This window comes from Labrus mixtus, chromosome 14 (genome assembly GCF_963584025.1).
Source record: "Labrus mixtus chromosome 14, fLabMix1.1, whole genome shotgun sequence".
Lineage (NCBI taxonomy): Eukaryota > Metazoa > Chordata > Actinopteri > Labriformes > Labridae > Labrus > Labrus mixtus.
In genome coordinates, this window is record NC_083625.1 from 8,562,815 (window position 1) to 8,579,341 (window position 16,527).

General features: G+C 40.6%; 3 protein-coding genes across 3 annotated transcripts; 2 read left to right on the forward strand and 1 right to left on the reverse strand.

Annotated features, from left to right (window-relative positions):
- Positions 1-305: 305 nt before the first annotated feature.
- Positions 306-4,731, reverse strand: si:dkey-71l1.1 (uncharacterized protein LOC569883 homolog). Its single transcript, XM_061054855.1, has 10 exons — positions 4,581-4,731; positions 3,897-4,096; positions 3,580-3,647; positions 3,396-3,488; positions 3,138-3,239; positions 2,909-3,014; positions 2,569-2,691; positions 2,366-2,442; positions 1,708-1,810; positions 306-1,601 (listed from the first exon to the last, which is right to left on the reverse strand). The coding sequence occupies exons 2-10, from the start codon at positions 4,078-4,080 to the stop codon at positions 1,462-1,464; spliced, it is 996 nt and encodes a 331-aa protein (XP_060910838.1). The 5' UTR covers positions 4,081-4,096; positions 4,581-4,731; the 3' UTR covers positions 306-1,461.
- Positions 4,732-4,982: 251 nt separating this feature from the next.
- Positions 4,983-8,966, forward strand: fdxacb1 (ferredoxin-fold anticodon binding domain containing 1). Its single transcript, XM_061054857.1, has 5 exons — positions 4,983-5,451; positions 5,545-5,701; positions 6,942-7,145; positions 7,261-7,419; positions 7,526-8,966. The coding sequence occupies exons 1-5, from the start codon at positions 5,277-5,279 to the stop codon at positions 8,772-8,774; spliced, it is 1,944 nt and encodes a 647-aa protein (XP_060910840.1). The 5' UTR covers positions 4,983-5,276; the 3' UTR covers positions 8,775-8,966.
- An 845-nt stretch (positions 8,967-9,811) lies between these two features.
- On the forward strand, positions 9,812-16,508 carry alg9 (ALG9 alpha-1,2-mannosyltransferase). Its single transcript, XM_061054859.1, has 15 exons — positions 9,812-10,033; positions 11,741-11,876; positions 11,967-12,101; positions 12,233-12,303; positions 12,410-12,498; positions 12,716-12,851; positions 12,981-13,068; positions 13,347-13,452; positions 14,301-14,423; positions 14,585-14,739; positions 14,831-14,960; positions 15,059-15,206; positions 15,314-15,443; positions 15,528-15,658; positions 15,796-16,508. The coding sequence occupies exons 1-15, from the start codon at positions 9,894-9,896 to the stop codon at positions 15,917-15,919; spliced, it is 1,842 nt and encodes a 613-aa protein (XP_060910842.1). The 5' UTR covers positions 9,812-9,893; the 3' UTR covers positions 15,920-16,508.
- The last annotated feature ends 19 nt before the right edge of the window (positions 16,509-16,527 follow it).

Genomic DNA, 16,527 nt, shown 5'->3' on the forward strand with positions numbered 1-16,527 from the left:
TTTCTGACTATTTGATAAACGTCTTACGCCATCTTAGCTTTGTTTGTCCAGCAGTTCCTGAGAAAACATCTTTCTCTCTCTTTACTCTGTAGGCCCATGCAGAAACAAAAACAATGAGCTGACAGGTTTTAAAGTATCTTAGTGCTGAGTGATCTGAGTAAAGTCACTAGTGATCGCTTTTAATCAGTTTAACCACAGCTGATAAAAATATTGATTATTACACCTGAAATGCAAGGTGCTTAATCTATAGAACTTTAATGTATCACAAATAATATCTATTGAGAAAAACAAACCAATCAAAAGTGTTACAAATAACATCTTTATTAATAAATTATTCCAAAAAGACAGCTCCACTTCTCTTTGCTTATATTACATAATTTATAAATAATAGATTTTTAACATTTCTCTGTTACACGGGGCTGAAGAAGCCCAGTAGCCTTGTGAGTAGTGCAGGTTGCATAAAGGTCTCTGTTTCCACATGCCTTCATGTCGGCATATTTTCACACAGTGCAGTCCTGACTCAGCAGTCAGTGCACAGCCCCTCTGACTTCCCTCAGCTGGACACTGTGGAGCAGGCAGCCTCGTTCTGTTTGAATCAACAGGCTTATTGGTTCTCGTGTGTGTAATTTCACACACTGTTATACGCTGGGAAATAAAGACGCGTACACAATCCAACACACAACCAATTATAGGTTCGTACTTGTGTTGTAGCATGTTTTTATCCAGCTTACATTTCTGCTAACCGTTTTGTTCATGTACAAATCTGGCTTGAGATGAGTGAGCGTTTAACATTTTTTTACCCTGTTAGTATCACACGGTAATGCTGAGGGAAATGTAATAAATAACATAAAGAAGTAAGCGCATCTATTGAGGGGAAAAAGTGAATTTGTTCATTTGGATAGCAAAGATGATGCATCAGTTTTACAGACAATGGTCAGCAGAAAGGTAAGTTCAGGCTTACAAGAGTTATAATAAATGGGGTCAAACATGAAAAACAAGACTATCTGTTGGTATATTCTATATACATTACATTTCTGTATGACTACCTAGAGTATAAAACTTATTTATTTCCAGTTTGAAGTGCAGTCTTCCTTTTATCCTCTATATTTCCACTGACCAGAAGGTCAGGAGGTTTCTGTCCCTTTGAAACCAGAATGGACAGAAAACAAAAGTCTTTGAGCTCCTCACTTTATGTATCCATGTCCAAATCAAACCTCTTGTCATCCCAGCAGAAAACATTGCCTCACTTCTGAGAGGTAGGTTGCAAGATGACATGCATCGGTGTAAGGAGACGTTTTGGGCTTCAACACCCAAACAGTCCACGATCCTCAGGTCACGGCAGGAAGTGTTTTAGTGACTGATAAACCTTGGTATATCAGGTCATTACGAAACCTCTGGAACAGAGCTGTGGATGGATGTCCTGATGGCAGGCTGTAATTCCAGCTGGGATTAAGAGAGGGATTATCCCACATTGACACCTAAACCCACCTGAAGTTTGTCACCTCTGTGATTTACAAAAGCACCCATGATCAGGGTGGCAGGAAGTGGGGTGAGGCGCTTCTCCAGCACGCCTCCTATTATGCAACGACTGTTTATCATACCTGGATACACACACAAAAAAAAATCCTTATTCATTATAGTCTTACTTCATATTGTTCTTCTTTATTGACAATGAAAGTGTAATGAAAGTTGTAGAAAGAAATTCACCTCGAAAGACCATGTTAGCCTCTGGGAGTTCCATCTGGTACCCGAATGAGGTTGTGGTCTCCTGCGTCCTGGTGCTGGCCTCAAACTCAACCCCAACTTGGATCTGGAGAACACAAACACACACTCCCAATTCCATTAACTGAATACAAAGTCCTCACCCTGATGTGCAAAAGTGAAGCCAAAATAGTTGACTGTGCCGCAGCTTTTTTTACGTTCAGCCCCTTCCACCAACCAAAACACAAATTTAACAGGTTCTTGTGCCAGTTCAAAGCAGTTATTGAAAGTTCAATGAATTTCATGTTAGTGATCGTTCCTAAGATGATGCTAATGATGCTAATCCTAAGAACCGCAGGACTGCATTTGAGCTGTCAGTCATGGCATTTTAACATGTTCATAGCATTAAAAAACTAATTAAATTTAAACTTCTCAGAATACATGAATCAGCGACTAACTATAAACATGCTTGAGAAATATTTATTTGATGTGAATTTTGATTCTATGGTTTGATCTCACATGAAGGAGGTAGACTTCCTGATCTATGCTGCAGCCAGCCAGCAGGTGGAATCTCCAAATGTTTTGAATCCTTTTTGGCACGCTGTAATGTCATCTCTCTTTTACACAGTCTATGGTTTAAACAGAAAGCTTGTATTTGCTTTACCTGTTTGTTGGCTCTATGATAGTAGCTAGCATGAGCTCCTCCTTTCCCAGCATTCAGTGTCGCCACCCAGTTTGGTCCTGCATAAGGGAGACGGAAAATGAGGTGACCATTCTGCTGATAAATCTCACATAACAGATCAGAAAAGATACCGAATTCATCATATAAGATTTTTAAAGCAGATTTTTTTTAATTTTTTATTTCACTTGAGTATTGTCCAGCCAAAGTAAGAATTCCTCCCTCCTCCGCACGGCCCCGATGATAGACCAGCTCCCCTCCTAACACCAGCCCAGAAGACACACTCTGAAGGAAGTGTGCCACAAGGATAACTGTCCAAGACAAACATAGAAAATACTCAAAAGATTAGACCAACACGAAAAAGTCAGAATTATGTATTTCCAGCTAAATCCCAGATGTCCAAAATTTAATAAAATGTTTAGAAAACTTAAACACAAACAGGGAATGATTTCAGCATGCCAATATGTTGAGTTAGTATCAGTAACTACTAAGAAAAGTTGAAAGAGGCTCTTATCAATCTTTCCCCACCTGACTCTCGGAGGATGTCTGGGTTAGCTACAGTCACAGCCGCTGTGAAGTCGTTCCCTCTGTACTCAGTTTCAAACTGCCACGTCACAAACTGGGACTGCTGGGTCTAAAAAAAAAATATATATATATATCAATAATTCTAACATTAAGTTGCGCAGCAGCAGATATCATTCATTATGTGCAGAGTTAACGATCAACACAGATGAGAGAAAGGACATTAGAAATTCACCTGGAACACTGATCTGGCTCGCACACGCTCGGTGAGATGCAGCAGAGCGTGAGCGTTCAGACTTCCCGAAGAGTCCATCTCACCGATCAGTGCTGGGGCATCCTGAAATGTGAGATCAAGAGGAAACCTGTCAACTCAATATGTAGCAGCATTATCTGTTTTCAATCACTGCACTCAGCTAGGCACATTAATGATATAAAAAAAAAAAAAAGAAAAGAAAAAAGAAATGATTTATTTATGTGAGGACTTGTGCTTGACCTTGTCCTTGCTGTAGTCGTCAGACTGCAGGTGCTCCACGTGGAATCGGTAGTATGAAGGACTAACAGCACTAAGGTGGAGAGCATGACTGACCTGAGAGCGAACAAAGATCAGTGGAAGACAAAAACTAATTATTATTATATTAAAAAATACATTAGGATACGTATCAAGGTAAGAGAGTCACCTTAAAGAAGCTGCTCAGAGTTTTATTGAGGATCATCTTGACTCCCTCAATCTGTTGGGGAAACACATCTGAGAAGATAGGGGGAAAGTACTGATTATACATTTCATGCATTAATATAACCAACTTATTATTCCTATTATAAAAGCAGTTAAACTTTATGTCAGATGTATACATTATCAGAGAATCATACAGGTACAATAAAGCTATTGTAGCCAATATAGCCTCAAGAACAACAGCTGCAGCCTTCATACAGGAAGTGTTGTATATCCCACAATCAAAATGTGCAGCTGTCTTAATACTTCTCCAGCCAGAGATACCTTTGCAACCCCGGTGGAGAGAGTGGAAGCTGCCTGGGTTGGGCAGGCGGCCATCTCTCCTCTCCCAGCGCGGGGGACTGTCCCAGTGAGCAGGATGTGCGTTCCAGTGAGAGGGAGGGGGGTCCGGGGAAAAAGGCCAGTTCTGATGGCCTGGACCAGAAGACAATGCCAAAACGCTGCCCATGTGGGCCCAACACTTCCTAGAAAAGACACAAAGAAATGCATTTGTTATGACGTCGAGACCCTTTTCTTTATCTGACCTGCAGCCACTACAAGCATCATTTTAAGACAGACTCTGTATTGTATTAATAAAAACAGAGGCACAAGATAAGAGCTGCTGTGACACACAATTACGAGGGAAGGGATGTAATTAGTGTGTAGAAATATTCACTCAGGTATAACATATATTTAAAGCTCTGTTTTTATATAAAAACACACTCACAGCTTTACAGAAGAGATTAAGAATTTACATTTGCAAACACATTCATAGACATTAGTACATTATATTTATATCAATGGCTTTTGAAAACATTGCATTGGATTTGATTTGCAAGCATGATCACGACGATGTGCCTCATGCAACCCTGTGTGTTGTTTTTATCTGCAGGTGCAGCCAATCCGTTAGCTAGCATGACCTTAGCATAAGCAGTAAGAGACTGAAGTGGGTTTTTTTTTTTGTTCTACCTTCTTCCCTTGTTGTGGATAGTCTTTAAAATGTCGAGATGAGCTGAGAAGCGCACATCCCAAGAACTGTCAGGTTATTTACTTAGAGATAAAACACTAATATGCGAAGGTAGGTGATACTGGGATGGACTGATGCTGCAAATAGCTCCCTCCTCCAGATGCAATGGGCCGCCGTGCAAATGCACCCGGGTATAAACATGATCACATTTTCAGAGAATGTTTGGTTCACGCTTTTACTCGGATGAGTTTGACAACTGAATGACGATTTGTTCGAAATAACAACTCCGCAACTCAACTGACCAAAGTGCAACTTTGAGTATATTATGTTTGTGCGGTGGGTCTGATGAATGCTCTGGTTCCCAGTGGTCAAGAAAGTTTTGTTTCTAGTCGGACTACTGTATGTGCAACACCGCGTTCAACTCAAGCTGCTGCAGGCTGCTACAGGTATCGTTCGGCTTTGAGGTACTGCAGCGCTGAGGAGAAGGTCAACTGTTTTGTTTTTTTCTACATTTCAGTGAAGCTCATCTTTTGTTCATTTCACTGAGCTTGTTTTAAACACAGTTTATCAGGGTTACTGGCTAAAATATTACATTTTACTACCCTCATGTTACGCGCGTCTTGTTCTGTCGCATGTAGGAGCAGATTTTAAGGGAACTCTTCAGGGAATTAAGGAATTTTGTTTCCCCCATTGCCAACATGAGTCCTTCACGGTCTGTGCTGCTGGTGGGAGAAGGGAACTTCTCCTTTTCTGCCTCTGTGAGCCAGTTGTACAGGGAAACAGAAAGCGTGACAGCCACTTGCCTGCAGCGTCGGGAGGAGGCACTGCGGCACGAAGGAGCTGCCGCTAACATCCAGATGATCAAGGACTCAGGTACGAGATCCTGAATGCTTCTATATCCACACTGTTTGTTTTTACTCTAAACGTTGTCATAGCTTTCTTCATGACTTGTCTTCTTTTTTCCAGGAGGAACCGTGCTTTTCGAAGTGGACTGCACAAAGCTGGGGCAGTGCGCCTCTCTCCGGGGACGTTTGTTTGACCGAGTAGTTTTTAACTTCCCTCACTGTGGGAGGAAGAGTGGGGTCAAAAAGAACAGAGAACTTATCAAAAACTTCTTCCTCAGGTATAAGTGCATCATACCATCAAATATCTTTATTTGCAATATTTTCTGTTGTCAAAAAAGCTCTCTGCAGCAGTCCTTGTAAAATTTAAAACATCATGTCAATAGAACAGAATAGAATTACTTTATTGATCCCAAACTGGGAAATTGTGGCGTTACAGCAGCAGGTTATCCAAACACACAATATGAGTAAAAAAATACAATGTTAGCAAATCTAAACACAATATAATATTAAATACAAAGTAAATAAGTACAAAAAAATATCAGAACTAAGAATGTGAATATATACAACCAGGATTTAACTAAGCATTACTAGTCTTAAATAGGAAGATTAAATATGGAAGATTGAATGTAAATGTGCAAAAACAGATTTGTAAATGATTGTAAATTAAATATGGAAGATTGAATGTAAATGTGCAAAAACAGAGTTGTAAATGATTGTAAATTAAATATGGAAGATTAAATGTAAATGTGCAAGAACAGAGTCGTAAATGGACAGTATTGACATAAGTTAAAGTGCATGAGTGTAGACATATAAGCAGAAACTATACAGTATAACGGCGAGTAGACAGACAAATGAAGTGAACATGAATGCAGGGATAATTTGTAAATTTAACATGTGCAGAACAGATTACAGTTCTGGTGTGGATTGAATAATACAATTATTTGTTAAAGTTCACATTTTAGTTTGACCAAATAAGCAAAAAAAACATCAAAAAAGCCTTTCAGATCGTCTCTAATTTTGCAAGTAGTAAATGAAAACACTTGTCATTGTTTTACACATCACTAAATCCCTCTCTCTTCATATTTTGAACGTTTGTTTCAAATTTGTGTATGTACATTGAGAATCAGGCTTGTTAGTTTTAGATGGTTGTATTTTTATTCAATGTCTCTAAGGGCTGCTTTTGTATATACATAGTTTAACGTATATGAACTACTTTGGTTGAATGCAAACAATTCTTTGGAGAACAACATGTTTTGTTTCTCAAGTAAAGTACTTTTGAAAAAAAAAAGGTTCCTCTTTTAACCCAAAAACTCTTCTGATTATTCTATGTAAATAAAATTGGGTAAAATATAGTGGTATTTCTGGACATAAAAATATAGAAAAACAGTCAATTAAAAGTGAAGAAGCCTTGCAGATGAGATGGCCGACACCATACCCGACTATAAACAAGTCAGTGCAAGATGAATTGAAGTATGCACGATAGTAACTTTTTGTGTTGTTGAATTCCTGTGCCTCCAGTTGTGTTCAGGTCTTAGCTGAAGACGGGGAGATTCATGTTTCCTTGTGTAACGGGCAGGGGGGGACACCAGCAGACCACCCGAAGCGGGAGTGGCACAACAGCTGGCAGGTGGCTGCCATGGCAGCAGAGGCACAGCTGATCCTCAACGACGTCCGTCCTTTTGAGAGTGGGAACTACCAGAGCTACAAGTGCACTGGATACAGGTAAGCAGTGAAGGTGAGTGTTGCAGTGTACGAATAGAAGAGACAAAAAAAAAGTGTGTCCTCTGTGTGTATTTGCATGTTGAAGGTGTTTATTGATGTTGTTGCTGTTGTACAGGAGCCAGGATAAGGGCTTTCATGTGGAGAAAGGTTTAGTCCACGTGTTCACTCGCAGCCTCCCCTACACCTCTGCTCAGATATTTACAGTGGAGGAGGTGGTTGAAGGGGAGAAAGTCCAGTACAACATACCGGCTGAGCTCAGTGATTACATCTTCAGGTACAGCAACACGGAAACTCTCATGCTGCCTTGGCAGTAAGCTATCAAAGCAATGAAAAAGTTACAAAACCTTCTGCTTAATGTCTCTTCTTTTTTTTTTTATCAGGGGATTTCTCTGCTCAGGTTCTGTCCACCCGGTCAAGTTGGTGCAAGATTATATTCTCAAAGGCCTCACAGAGAAGTGGTCAGTCTCCATGACAACAGAGATAATTCCCTTCCTCCTCACGGCCAAACAGCTGCAGGCGAGTTGCTGTGACATCGACAGTACCCACTGCTACTGGATCAGCCTTGTTCAGAAGGACCTCAACTCGGGTGCTGAAATCTCCACAGACGAAGAAAGAGATTTGGTCTTGCACGGTCAGGGACAGATAGACACGCGGGATGTTTCTTCACCAACGCTTGTTACCTCGAATGAAGTGGACAAGGTGAGGAGCGAAGGAGCTGAGAGCTTAAGGTCGGCATGCTCTCTTGATGTCGACCCTGATGAGGAGAATGGGCTTTTTCTTCTGCGCCCATCCCTGCTGCCTCGGATGGAAGAGCTTCTGACTAAAAAAGAAGAGTGGATTAATGTGGGGAGTCGTGTTGAGAATGAAGGAAGTTATAGAAGTGTTGAAGGACACGAGAAAGAGGAGCCCTCTGGGGGCAATAATGGTGTCACCACCTTTTTATATGGCGTTAGTGGATTGGTGTTCAAGAGCATGCACATTAACCTCTGGGGTCTGCCTGCCTTTCATGAGCTTCTCATTAGAGGCACTTTCCCCTCAGACGTTGAGCCAATGAGATTCATTGGACAAAGGCTGGAAACGCTGCTCGCTCCTTACGGGGTGTCTCTCATCGAAGAAAAGGGAGGTCTGCGTCTGACGGCAGCACCAATGGGTTTGTTAGGAAGGGTGTCTGAAAGCAGTGCAAGGGTCAACATAAGCCATATCAACATCACTCTGTCCTTAAATTTGGATCTCCTAGCTGTGCTCCTCTTCTCACTTCCTGATTGGCGGATCCTATGGTCACATGATCCTCGCTTTTCAAAACAGTTTTCGCTCCGCCCTTCACCAGGAGAACCCTTTCAGCCATTCTCCCTGTTCCCTGAGCACTTCGCCTTTGACATCAGCTTCTGGACAGCACCCACCTGGGAGGAAAGGAAGTTTCACGCCGTGGTCCGAGAGGCCAGTCGAGGGACTGTGGAGCAGGTTCAACTTATCGACACATTCTCGCATCCTGACCTGAGTCAGACCAGTTGCTGCTACAGACTCGTCTACCGCTCACACACACATGCTCTGTCACACACACGAGCACTCCAGTTTCATCAGACGCTGGAGTCCTTACTCGCCTCTCAGTTGCAAGTCACAATCAGGTAGCCACATTTGAATCTCAAGGAGAAACAGAGCTTGAGTCCTTGTATGTTTGTTACAGCAACAAAAAGTGTGAAGTGAATAATCTGTAAAACTTTATGTGAAGAGTTTTACAGTAGTTGAGGCATTGTTTTCTGCTCATGGATTTGAAATGTATAAAATAAACCAGTAATTTAACATAACAAGTGTGTGGTTATATTGGGAATCATTTTTAATATTACATATAATATTTTCTGTCTCTCTCAAGCTGTCAGAATTAATGCAGGCAATAAAGCCATATTTATACATATAATATTTACACACACACACACACGTATACACACACATAAAAATGTTATATAAAAAGAAGTAAAGGTGTTATAAAAAGGCCACAGTGCGTCTCTAAATTAGAGCCCAACCAATAATCGGCCAGCTGATAATATCGGCCGATATTAGCTTTGGGTTAGGGTTACCCTACCCAATTTTTTTTTCCCCCTATATCGATATCAGCCATAAAAATGTCATATTGGTTGCTCCCGAATCTAAATATCATTGAATTTCATGACATTAATTTTACTTATAGAAAAAACTCGAGAACAGACTTCTTGGGAGACCCTTTTGCAAGTACAATAAACCACAGCAAGACATTTCGTTTGATTCGTATTTGCATGAAATATTCCCTTACAGGTACAAACTACAGAAAACGACCAGGAGGTTAAGTCAGGTTACTGAGGGGACAACTAGCAGACAGCTCGGTTAATTTAGGCATGCTACCCCAGTGGTTAATTCGTTTAATTCAATGCCTTTTTATGTAAACAGTCTTTTATAATATTCTGTCTTAACAATAATCATAAATAACAGTAAAATTATTTTTTTAAATATTTAATATTTTTTATTTACTCATGGCATTCAGTGTCTTTTTCTGTTATGAAATTTATCCTTAACAATATTTAATACTGATTGAAAGCAAATAAGAACCTACTAAAAAGGGAGGCACGACTACCTGCCACTCGGTGACCACGCCCCCTTTATGACACTTCCGCATTGCCTTCATTTCTCCACGCTGTAGGTTTGCTCGGAGTTCGGCGATAATGACCGAAGTCCGACTCGGGAGCGTCGTCGGAAAAAAAAAGAAAGAAAAAAAACATGGCGGCCAAGGCGCTCCGGCAGCGAACCAGACGAGGCAGCAGACAAGATGGAAACAACGTGAGCGTCCCCAACGACGCCCGGCCACCGAAAGAGGAGAAAGCCGGCGATGATAGTAAAACTACAGAGACTCGACAAGAGTGAGTACGAGGAGGTGGGGGGGAGAGAGGGGAGAGAGGGGAGAGAGGGGGGAGAGAGGGGGGAGGAAGAAGAGAGGCTGGTGTTACGGCTGCTGTGAGCTCCATCCCCCGGGTCTGAAGCTAACAAGCTACACGCTACTCAGAATCGATAATGAAGTTTTGACCATAACCACACGATAACATCGGATGATAACGTGCAATTGACAAGCAACGTGGCTGTGTGTTTACTGCAGTTTGTTGAATTGTGTTTCTGCTCCAGTAACTTACTAGTTGCATGTAGAGTAAAGTAACACAGTGTGTAAGTCACCTGCTTCATTCATTCTCCTCAGGTGAGCCTCTGCCAGATTTATGATGGATGAAACCACAATGTGTTAGTCACCACATGCTCAGTTTAGACGTACAGGTGTGTTCTGTATAGGGGTTGTTATTGTTGATTTCTCGCTATGGTTGTGAATCATGAACACACTTGAGACCGTCTTAAAGGTGACGTGTCATAACAATACTTAGGTAACATGAGGATGAATGTTAAGCTGCAGCTGAGCCTCTTAACTAATCCTGATGATGGGTGTGAGCGGGAGGAAACACTGCCAGAGACCCATCACTGTAACTAAAAAGACTAATGAAGTGGTAATCAGAAACTGTGAGTGAACACACAGCTGTCCTCACCTGAGATGGGACACTGATTTCTTGTTAAATAGCTGTTGTTGTGATCACTTCTGAAATGTTATTTATAGCAGTTCAATCACCGTGACACAACTAGAAACTACAAGTTACATTTGAGTGCATTCTGGATTCAATAATTCAAAAATAAATTTAGTTTTTTTTAAGTACGACAAGGACGGGTACTTTGGTGTATAATTGTAAATTCCTGTGTAATTGTCTAACCGTCCCTAGAGCCCGTACCGAATTAGGAAAAAGGGCGTTCAAGTATGCTGCTCCCTCTTCTTGGAACCGGTTGCAAGATACTTTAAATCTTCGGGAGCTGATTTCCTCGAATGTTTTTGAAGGTCGTCTTAATGATCTGGAGGCAGAAATATCTGACTGTAGATGTTTTTAACTAACTCGTATTGCCCCTTTTTGATCGCTTTGTTGCAGATGACTTATGACAGATTCTGATGAACTGGTTGTTTTTGGTGATTCCTGTATTCATGTTCGTCGTTGTTAAGTGTTTTATGTCTGAAACCCTGTAATTGTGCTGCTGCCTGTCTCGGCCGGGACGCTCTTGCAGATGTGAAAGAGATTTTTAATCTCAGTGAGACTTTTTCCTGGTTAAATAAAAAAAAGTAGGTAAAGAAAAGATTATAATAGTTGTAACAATGACGGTTGCATTGGCTCACAGTTTAACAAAACAAAGCCAATTAAAGCAATTTATATAAATATTACTTGCAGAACTCTAAAAAGGGCAAACGTGGGAGCTAAATACAAACTGCTTGTTAGAGAACTGAAAATGTGACAGTGGTGGGGCGAGAAAAATTATGCAGCTATATTGTACAATTAGTATCTTTCAAAGTAAGTAGTCCTGGTTTGAGATCAGTTGTTTTTGAATATTTTTTTTATACTCTTAAACTACATCGCTGCATTTTCCCCCCCCCCTCTTTTGCGTTTTTTTTTGCTGCACCGGTTTCTTATAATAATGAAGATATTTTTGAGAAGTGTATGGCAATTGCTCCTCTGTGTCATTTTTTTTTTTTCTTCTTTTTTTTGAAGGTCGGTAAGTCGTGGAGGGCAGGTGTGGGCTCCAGAAGGTTCGACGGCGTTTAAGTGCCTGCTCTCTGCGCGTTTCTGCGCAGCTTTGCTCAGCAACATCTCAGACTGCGACGAGACCTTCAACTACTGGGAACCTGTGAGTTTTAATCACCCCTCGAAGAGATCCTCAAGAACAGTGTCCCTCGTTATTTTTGTCAGGAATTAATGTGGCACGTTGTCTCGACAGATGCACTACCTGCTCTATGGCACAGGAATGCAAACATGGGAGTATTCTCCGTTGTACGCCATCAGGTCGTATGCCTACCTTTGGCTACATGCTCTTCCTGCTTGTGTGCATGCCCATGTTCTCCAGACAAATAAGGTAGGTATTCCAAACATGCTGTCTTTTTTATTGTATATTGTTTTCTTGATATTTTACTTTAAGTACTATTAAGAGGTGTGTATATCATAATAGTGTTATAATCACAAAAACTTTTGGGGTTTGTGTTGCAGGTGTTGGTGTTCTACTTTGTACGATGTGTCTTGGCATTCTCCTGCTGTGTCTGTGAACTCTATTTCTACAAGTGAGTTTGCACTCCTCTAAATTGCATACTAAAGGCTTAAACTTACATATTTGTGATGTAGATTTCTTACACATTTTGACTGTATATGTATGTTGGTGTGGCACAGGGCAGTTTGTAAGAAGTTTGGTTTACATGTGGGTCGTCTCATGTTGGCATTCCTCGTCCTGAGCACGGGAATGTTCTGCTCGTCTGCAGGTTGGTCAGATTTAAACATGTCACTTTACCTGAAAATATTTGTTCCAGACTTTATTTATGACTAAATTATATATATTTTGGTCTCTTATTGAGCTTAGTTTTTTGCCTCTTGGTTGCAAAATCTGACCACTTAACAAATATTGCTGTTTTCTTTTTTTGTTGACAGTATCATATAAGTATTTATAACATATCTGTTATACTTTCTCTTTCCACTTAGCATTCCTGCCCTCCTCTTTCTGTATGTACACCACGCTGGTTGCCATGACAGGATGGTTTCAGGACTCGACACCTTTAGCCATCATGGGTGTGGCTGCCGGGGTCATTGTTGGATGGCCGTTCTCTGCTCTGATTGGGTATATTATATTATTATTATTATTGTTATTTTAAAATAAGTAGCCCATATTTAAAATACACTTTTTAAAGACAGACGTGTCGTAGTGTATTACTGTTTTCAATAACGCTGACTTTTATTTCCTCTGCAGGGTTCCAATTGCTTTCGATCTGCTGGTGTTAAAGAGGCAGTGGAAAAGCTTTATCATCTGGTCAGCTCTTGCTTTGCTTCTGTTTCTGGTGAGAATATTTATTCAAAAAAGGCATGGGCATTTTCATATTACAGGACAAAGGTGCATGTAGATGAAACTGTTTACAGTGACACCACTGCAGTGCGTGCGCAGACAGAATGGAGGGTTAATCATTAATGTATTGACATTAGCCATTATAAGCCAATTATAACATCGACTGTGTCATGGTACATACCCACACTAAACATTATTTAACTTAATGAATTAAATATTAAAATGTTCATGTAGCTAGAGATGATGGAAATTTGACCCCTTTGTGTTTCCTAGGTTCCCCTGGTGGCAGTGGACTCTTTCTTTTATGGAAAACTGGTCATTGCTCCACTCAATATTCTTCTTTATAATGTCTTCACACCACATGGACCTGATTTGTACGGTAAGAGCACACATCAAATGTGTCTTTTTATATTATATCGGAAAGGATCATTCATGCACGCAGACCTCTGACGTCATGTTGTCCGTTCAAAATTTAAAAACACTTTTTTATAGAATGAATACTTACAGAAATATCAATCTTTAAAGGCACACCATAATTATACACAACACAAATATTTTTTCTACTGATTCTCCTTTCTTAGATGAAGTACAATGCTTTTTATTATTCAGGATTTTTTTTTTCATATAGAGGTTTAAAGACCAATAGAGCAAAATACAGTAGAGAGAGAGAGAGAGAGAGAGAGAGAGATAGATAGATACTTTATTGATCCCGAGGGAAATTCAAAGCATCCAGTAGCAGGTTACAAAGACGTACATGACATGAAACATTTGTTACAAATTAAACCGCAAAACTGACGCCCCCCCTCCCATACATATATATTAACCCGAAAAAAAGATTGAAAGAATACCCCTAGATGAATCAAACTTAAACTGTGCAATTAAAAATAGACTTATACAAGAAATGTACATAACCCGTGCAGGGATAAAAATATATGTGTAATTTAAAGCAAGAACCTATTTAGTGCAAGAACCTAGATTTTAGACACAAATACGACCTCTTTGTGCACTGAGTCTGTCAGACTCTAGAGGGCATACCATCACCATCTACACAATATGTGAAGCACCTCAGGGCTTGAATGTTCACCATCTTTATTTGAAGCTTGAAGCCCTCTGTGTTTTTCACCCTTTATTTAACTCTTGAAATCATTTTCAACTGAAGATGTTTTATAGTGATTTTCTCTGCACAAGCTCTAAGATTTTGCACGTTTTGTCTCACTTTATTTTCAGGTACAGAGCCGTGGCATTTCTACTTTTTTAACGGGCTCCTGAACTTCAACCTGGTGTTTGCTCTGGCACTGTTTTCTCTCCCACTCACTGCTCTCATGGAGACACTGTTACACAGGTTCAATGGTAAGTGCTGTTTGGTTTCAGACTTACAAAATAACACGAGAGAAATACAGCCCAGAATGTAATCACACACATGATAAGAGAGCTTATTTTGCTGTGATGTTCATTTTCAAAGCAGTTCCATTTGTGATTTCATGTTCTTTTTTTACTCATGTTTTCTGCAGTGCAGAACCTGGGCCGTCCATACTGGCTAACTCTGTCTCCTATGTATATCTGGATGTTGGTTTTCTTCACCAGACCCCATAAAGAGGAGCGTTTTTTATTTCCCATCTACCCTTTAATCTGCCTTTGTGGAGCAGTAGCCCTCTCATCACTGCAGGTTTGTTTTGTCATTGTGCAACATGGGCAGTAGTCAATTGGTTGAATTTGTCATTGAATTTTTTCCCCCACCATTATTTAATTTCTTACAGAAATGCTACCACTTCCTGTTCCAGCGGTACCGTCTGGAGCACTACACTGTCTCTTCCAATTGGTTGGCTCTAAGTACAGTTGTCGTCTTCTCAGTGCTGTCACTGTCTCGCTCAGTCGCCCTCTTCAGAGGTCTGTGCAAAGGCAGACAATGTTTTCTGAAGAATTAGTGTCAGGCAATAAGACAACAGTTCAAGATGGATGAAATGAGACATTTTCTTTGTCTACAGGCTACCACGCCCCTTTGGACCTGTACCCAGAGTTCCACCGCATCGCAAAGGACCCAACTCTTCATGCAGTCCCTCCCGGGAGACCTGTTAGTGTGTGTGTGGGCAAAGAGTGGTACCGCTTCCCAAGCAGCTTTCTTTTACCGCACAAGTCAGTGTCCAGGATGCCAATACAATGTCTAATGATTGGTGTAACGTGTATTCATGGATATACTACAGTCGTGTCACTTTCTAATAGTTTCTGCTCCTCTTCTTCAGCTGGCAGCTACACTTCATTCAGTCTGAGTTTAAAGGGCAGCTGCCTCAGCCGTATGCCTCTGGACCTCTGGCCACACAGATCATCCCGGCTAATATGAACGACCAGAACCTGGAGGAGCCAACCAGATATGTGAGTCGCTCAAAAAATGTACACCTTTGTTGACATGTGAAAACTGTATTTAATTGAAATACAATTTTAATTGTGAAATTTTAGTTGGATTTACGGCAGTGCCACTACTTAGTAGACCTGGACATAGAAGAAGAATCACCACTTGAGCCAAATTATTCAGCCAACAAAGAGGAGTGGAACGTCATCGCCTTTAAGCCTTTTATTCAAGCATCAAGGTATTTTTCTCAAACTCATTATTAATACAGAAAATATATATTTTTAAATCATTGCGTCAGATCTTGGAAAAGGTTCATTAAAACATGAATGTATGTGCAACATTTTCACTTTCCTGTGAACCCCTTTTCTCTCTCAGATCATCTCGTCTCCTCAGAGCATTCTACATCCCATTTTTGTCAGACCATCACACCACCTACAGGCGCTACGTCATCTTGAAACCACGGCGGCAAAAGCAGCCTCGTAAAAGGACCCATGGCTGACCTTCGAACCTCATAGCGGCCCAACGTACAACAGAAATCAGTCGCTTCCCCTCAAAGCAGCCGGTATTTGCGTAAGTGTGTGTTCGTGTGTGTGTGTGTGTGATTGTTGGACATGCGTACATGCATGTGTTTTAAAGTATGATGAAACACTGCAAGATATCAGACCCTTTAAGGACTTTACGTCTGCTCCAGGACTTGTGTGTGTGTGTGTGTGTGTGTGAGGGAAGTGAAAACTCTTAGTATGTAGATTTTCTTGTCAGGTATCAGCTGGACTTGTTTGTACATTTTGTGTGTGTGTGTGTGTTTGTGTAAATGAATGTCTTTGTATGAACACTACAAGATTTTAAATGCATATATCCTAGGACAGGCCATTACAGATAAATGTGAGTGTTTTCTTTTCATATTTAACTTGAAGACATGGCCAAACAAACCTGAAATGAATCTCAAAAATCTTGTAGTGTTGCCTGCACTTGAACAGTATTTTATTGTGTGCGCTGTTGGCTGTGAGTGATGGAAATGAATGACAGTAAGGTTGTGTTGTTAATTTACCTTGGAATGTGAATTAAAAAAAAACATGATTTAATGCTGTCATAGTTTTACTTTTCTAT

Coding starts and splice junctions, on each gene's coding strand:
- alg9 (XM_061054859.1), top strand. CDS start 9,894: ATGGCGGCCAAGGCGCTCCGGCAGCGAACCAGACGAGGCAGCAGACAA. Junction 14,424..14,584: donor ACTGTTACACAGGTTCAATG/GTAAGTGCTGTT, acceptor TGTTTTCTGCAG/TGCAGAACCTGGGCCGTCCA. Junction 15,444..15,527: donor TGGAGGAGCCAACCAGATAT/GTGAGTCGCTCA, acceptor GTGAAATTTTAG/TTGGATTTACGGCAGTGCCA.
- fdxacb1 (XM_061054857.1), top strand. CDS start 5,277: ATGAGTCCTTCACGGTCTGTGCTGCTGGTGGGAGAAGGGAACTTCTCC. Junction 5,452..5,544: donor CCAGATGATCAAGGACTCAG/GTACGAGATCCT, acceptor TCTTTTTTCCAG/GAGGAACCGTGCTTTTCGAA. Junction 7,420..7,525: donor CTCAGTGATTACATCTTCAG/GTACAGCAACAC, acceptor TTTTTTTATCAG/GGGATTTCTCTGCTCAGGTT.
- si:dkey-71l1.1 (XM_061054855.1), bottom strand. CDS start 4,080: ATGGGCAGCGTTTTGGCATTGTCTTCTGGTCCAGGCCATCAGAACTGG. Junction 3,489..3,579: donor CTCTGAGCAGCTTCTTTAAG/GTGACTCTCTTA, acceptor GTTCGCTCTCAG/GTCAGTCATGCTCTCCACCT. Junction 2,692..2,908: donor AGACATCCTCCGAGAGTCAG/GTGGGGAAAGAT, acceptor TGTCTTGGACAG/TTATCCTTGTGGCACACTTC.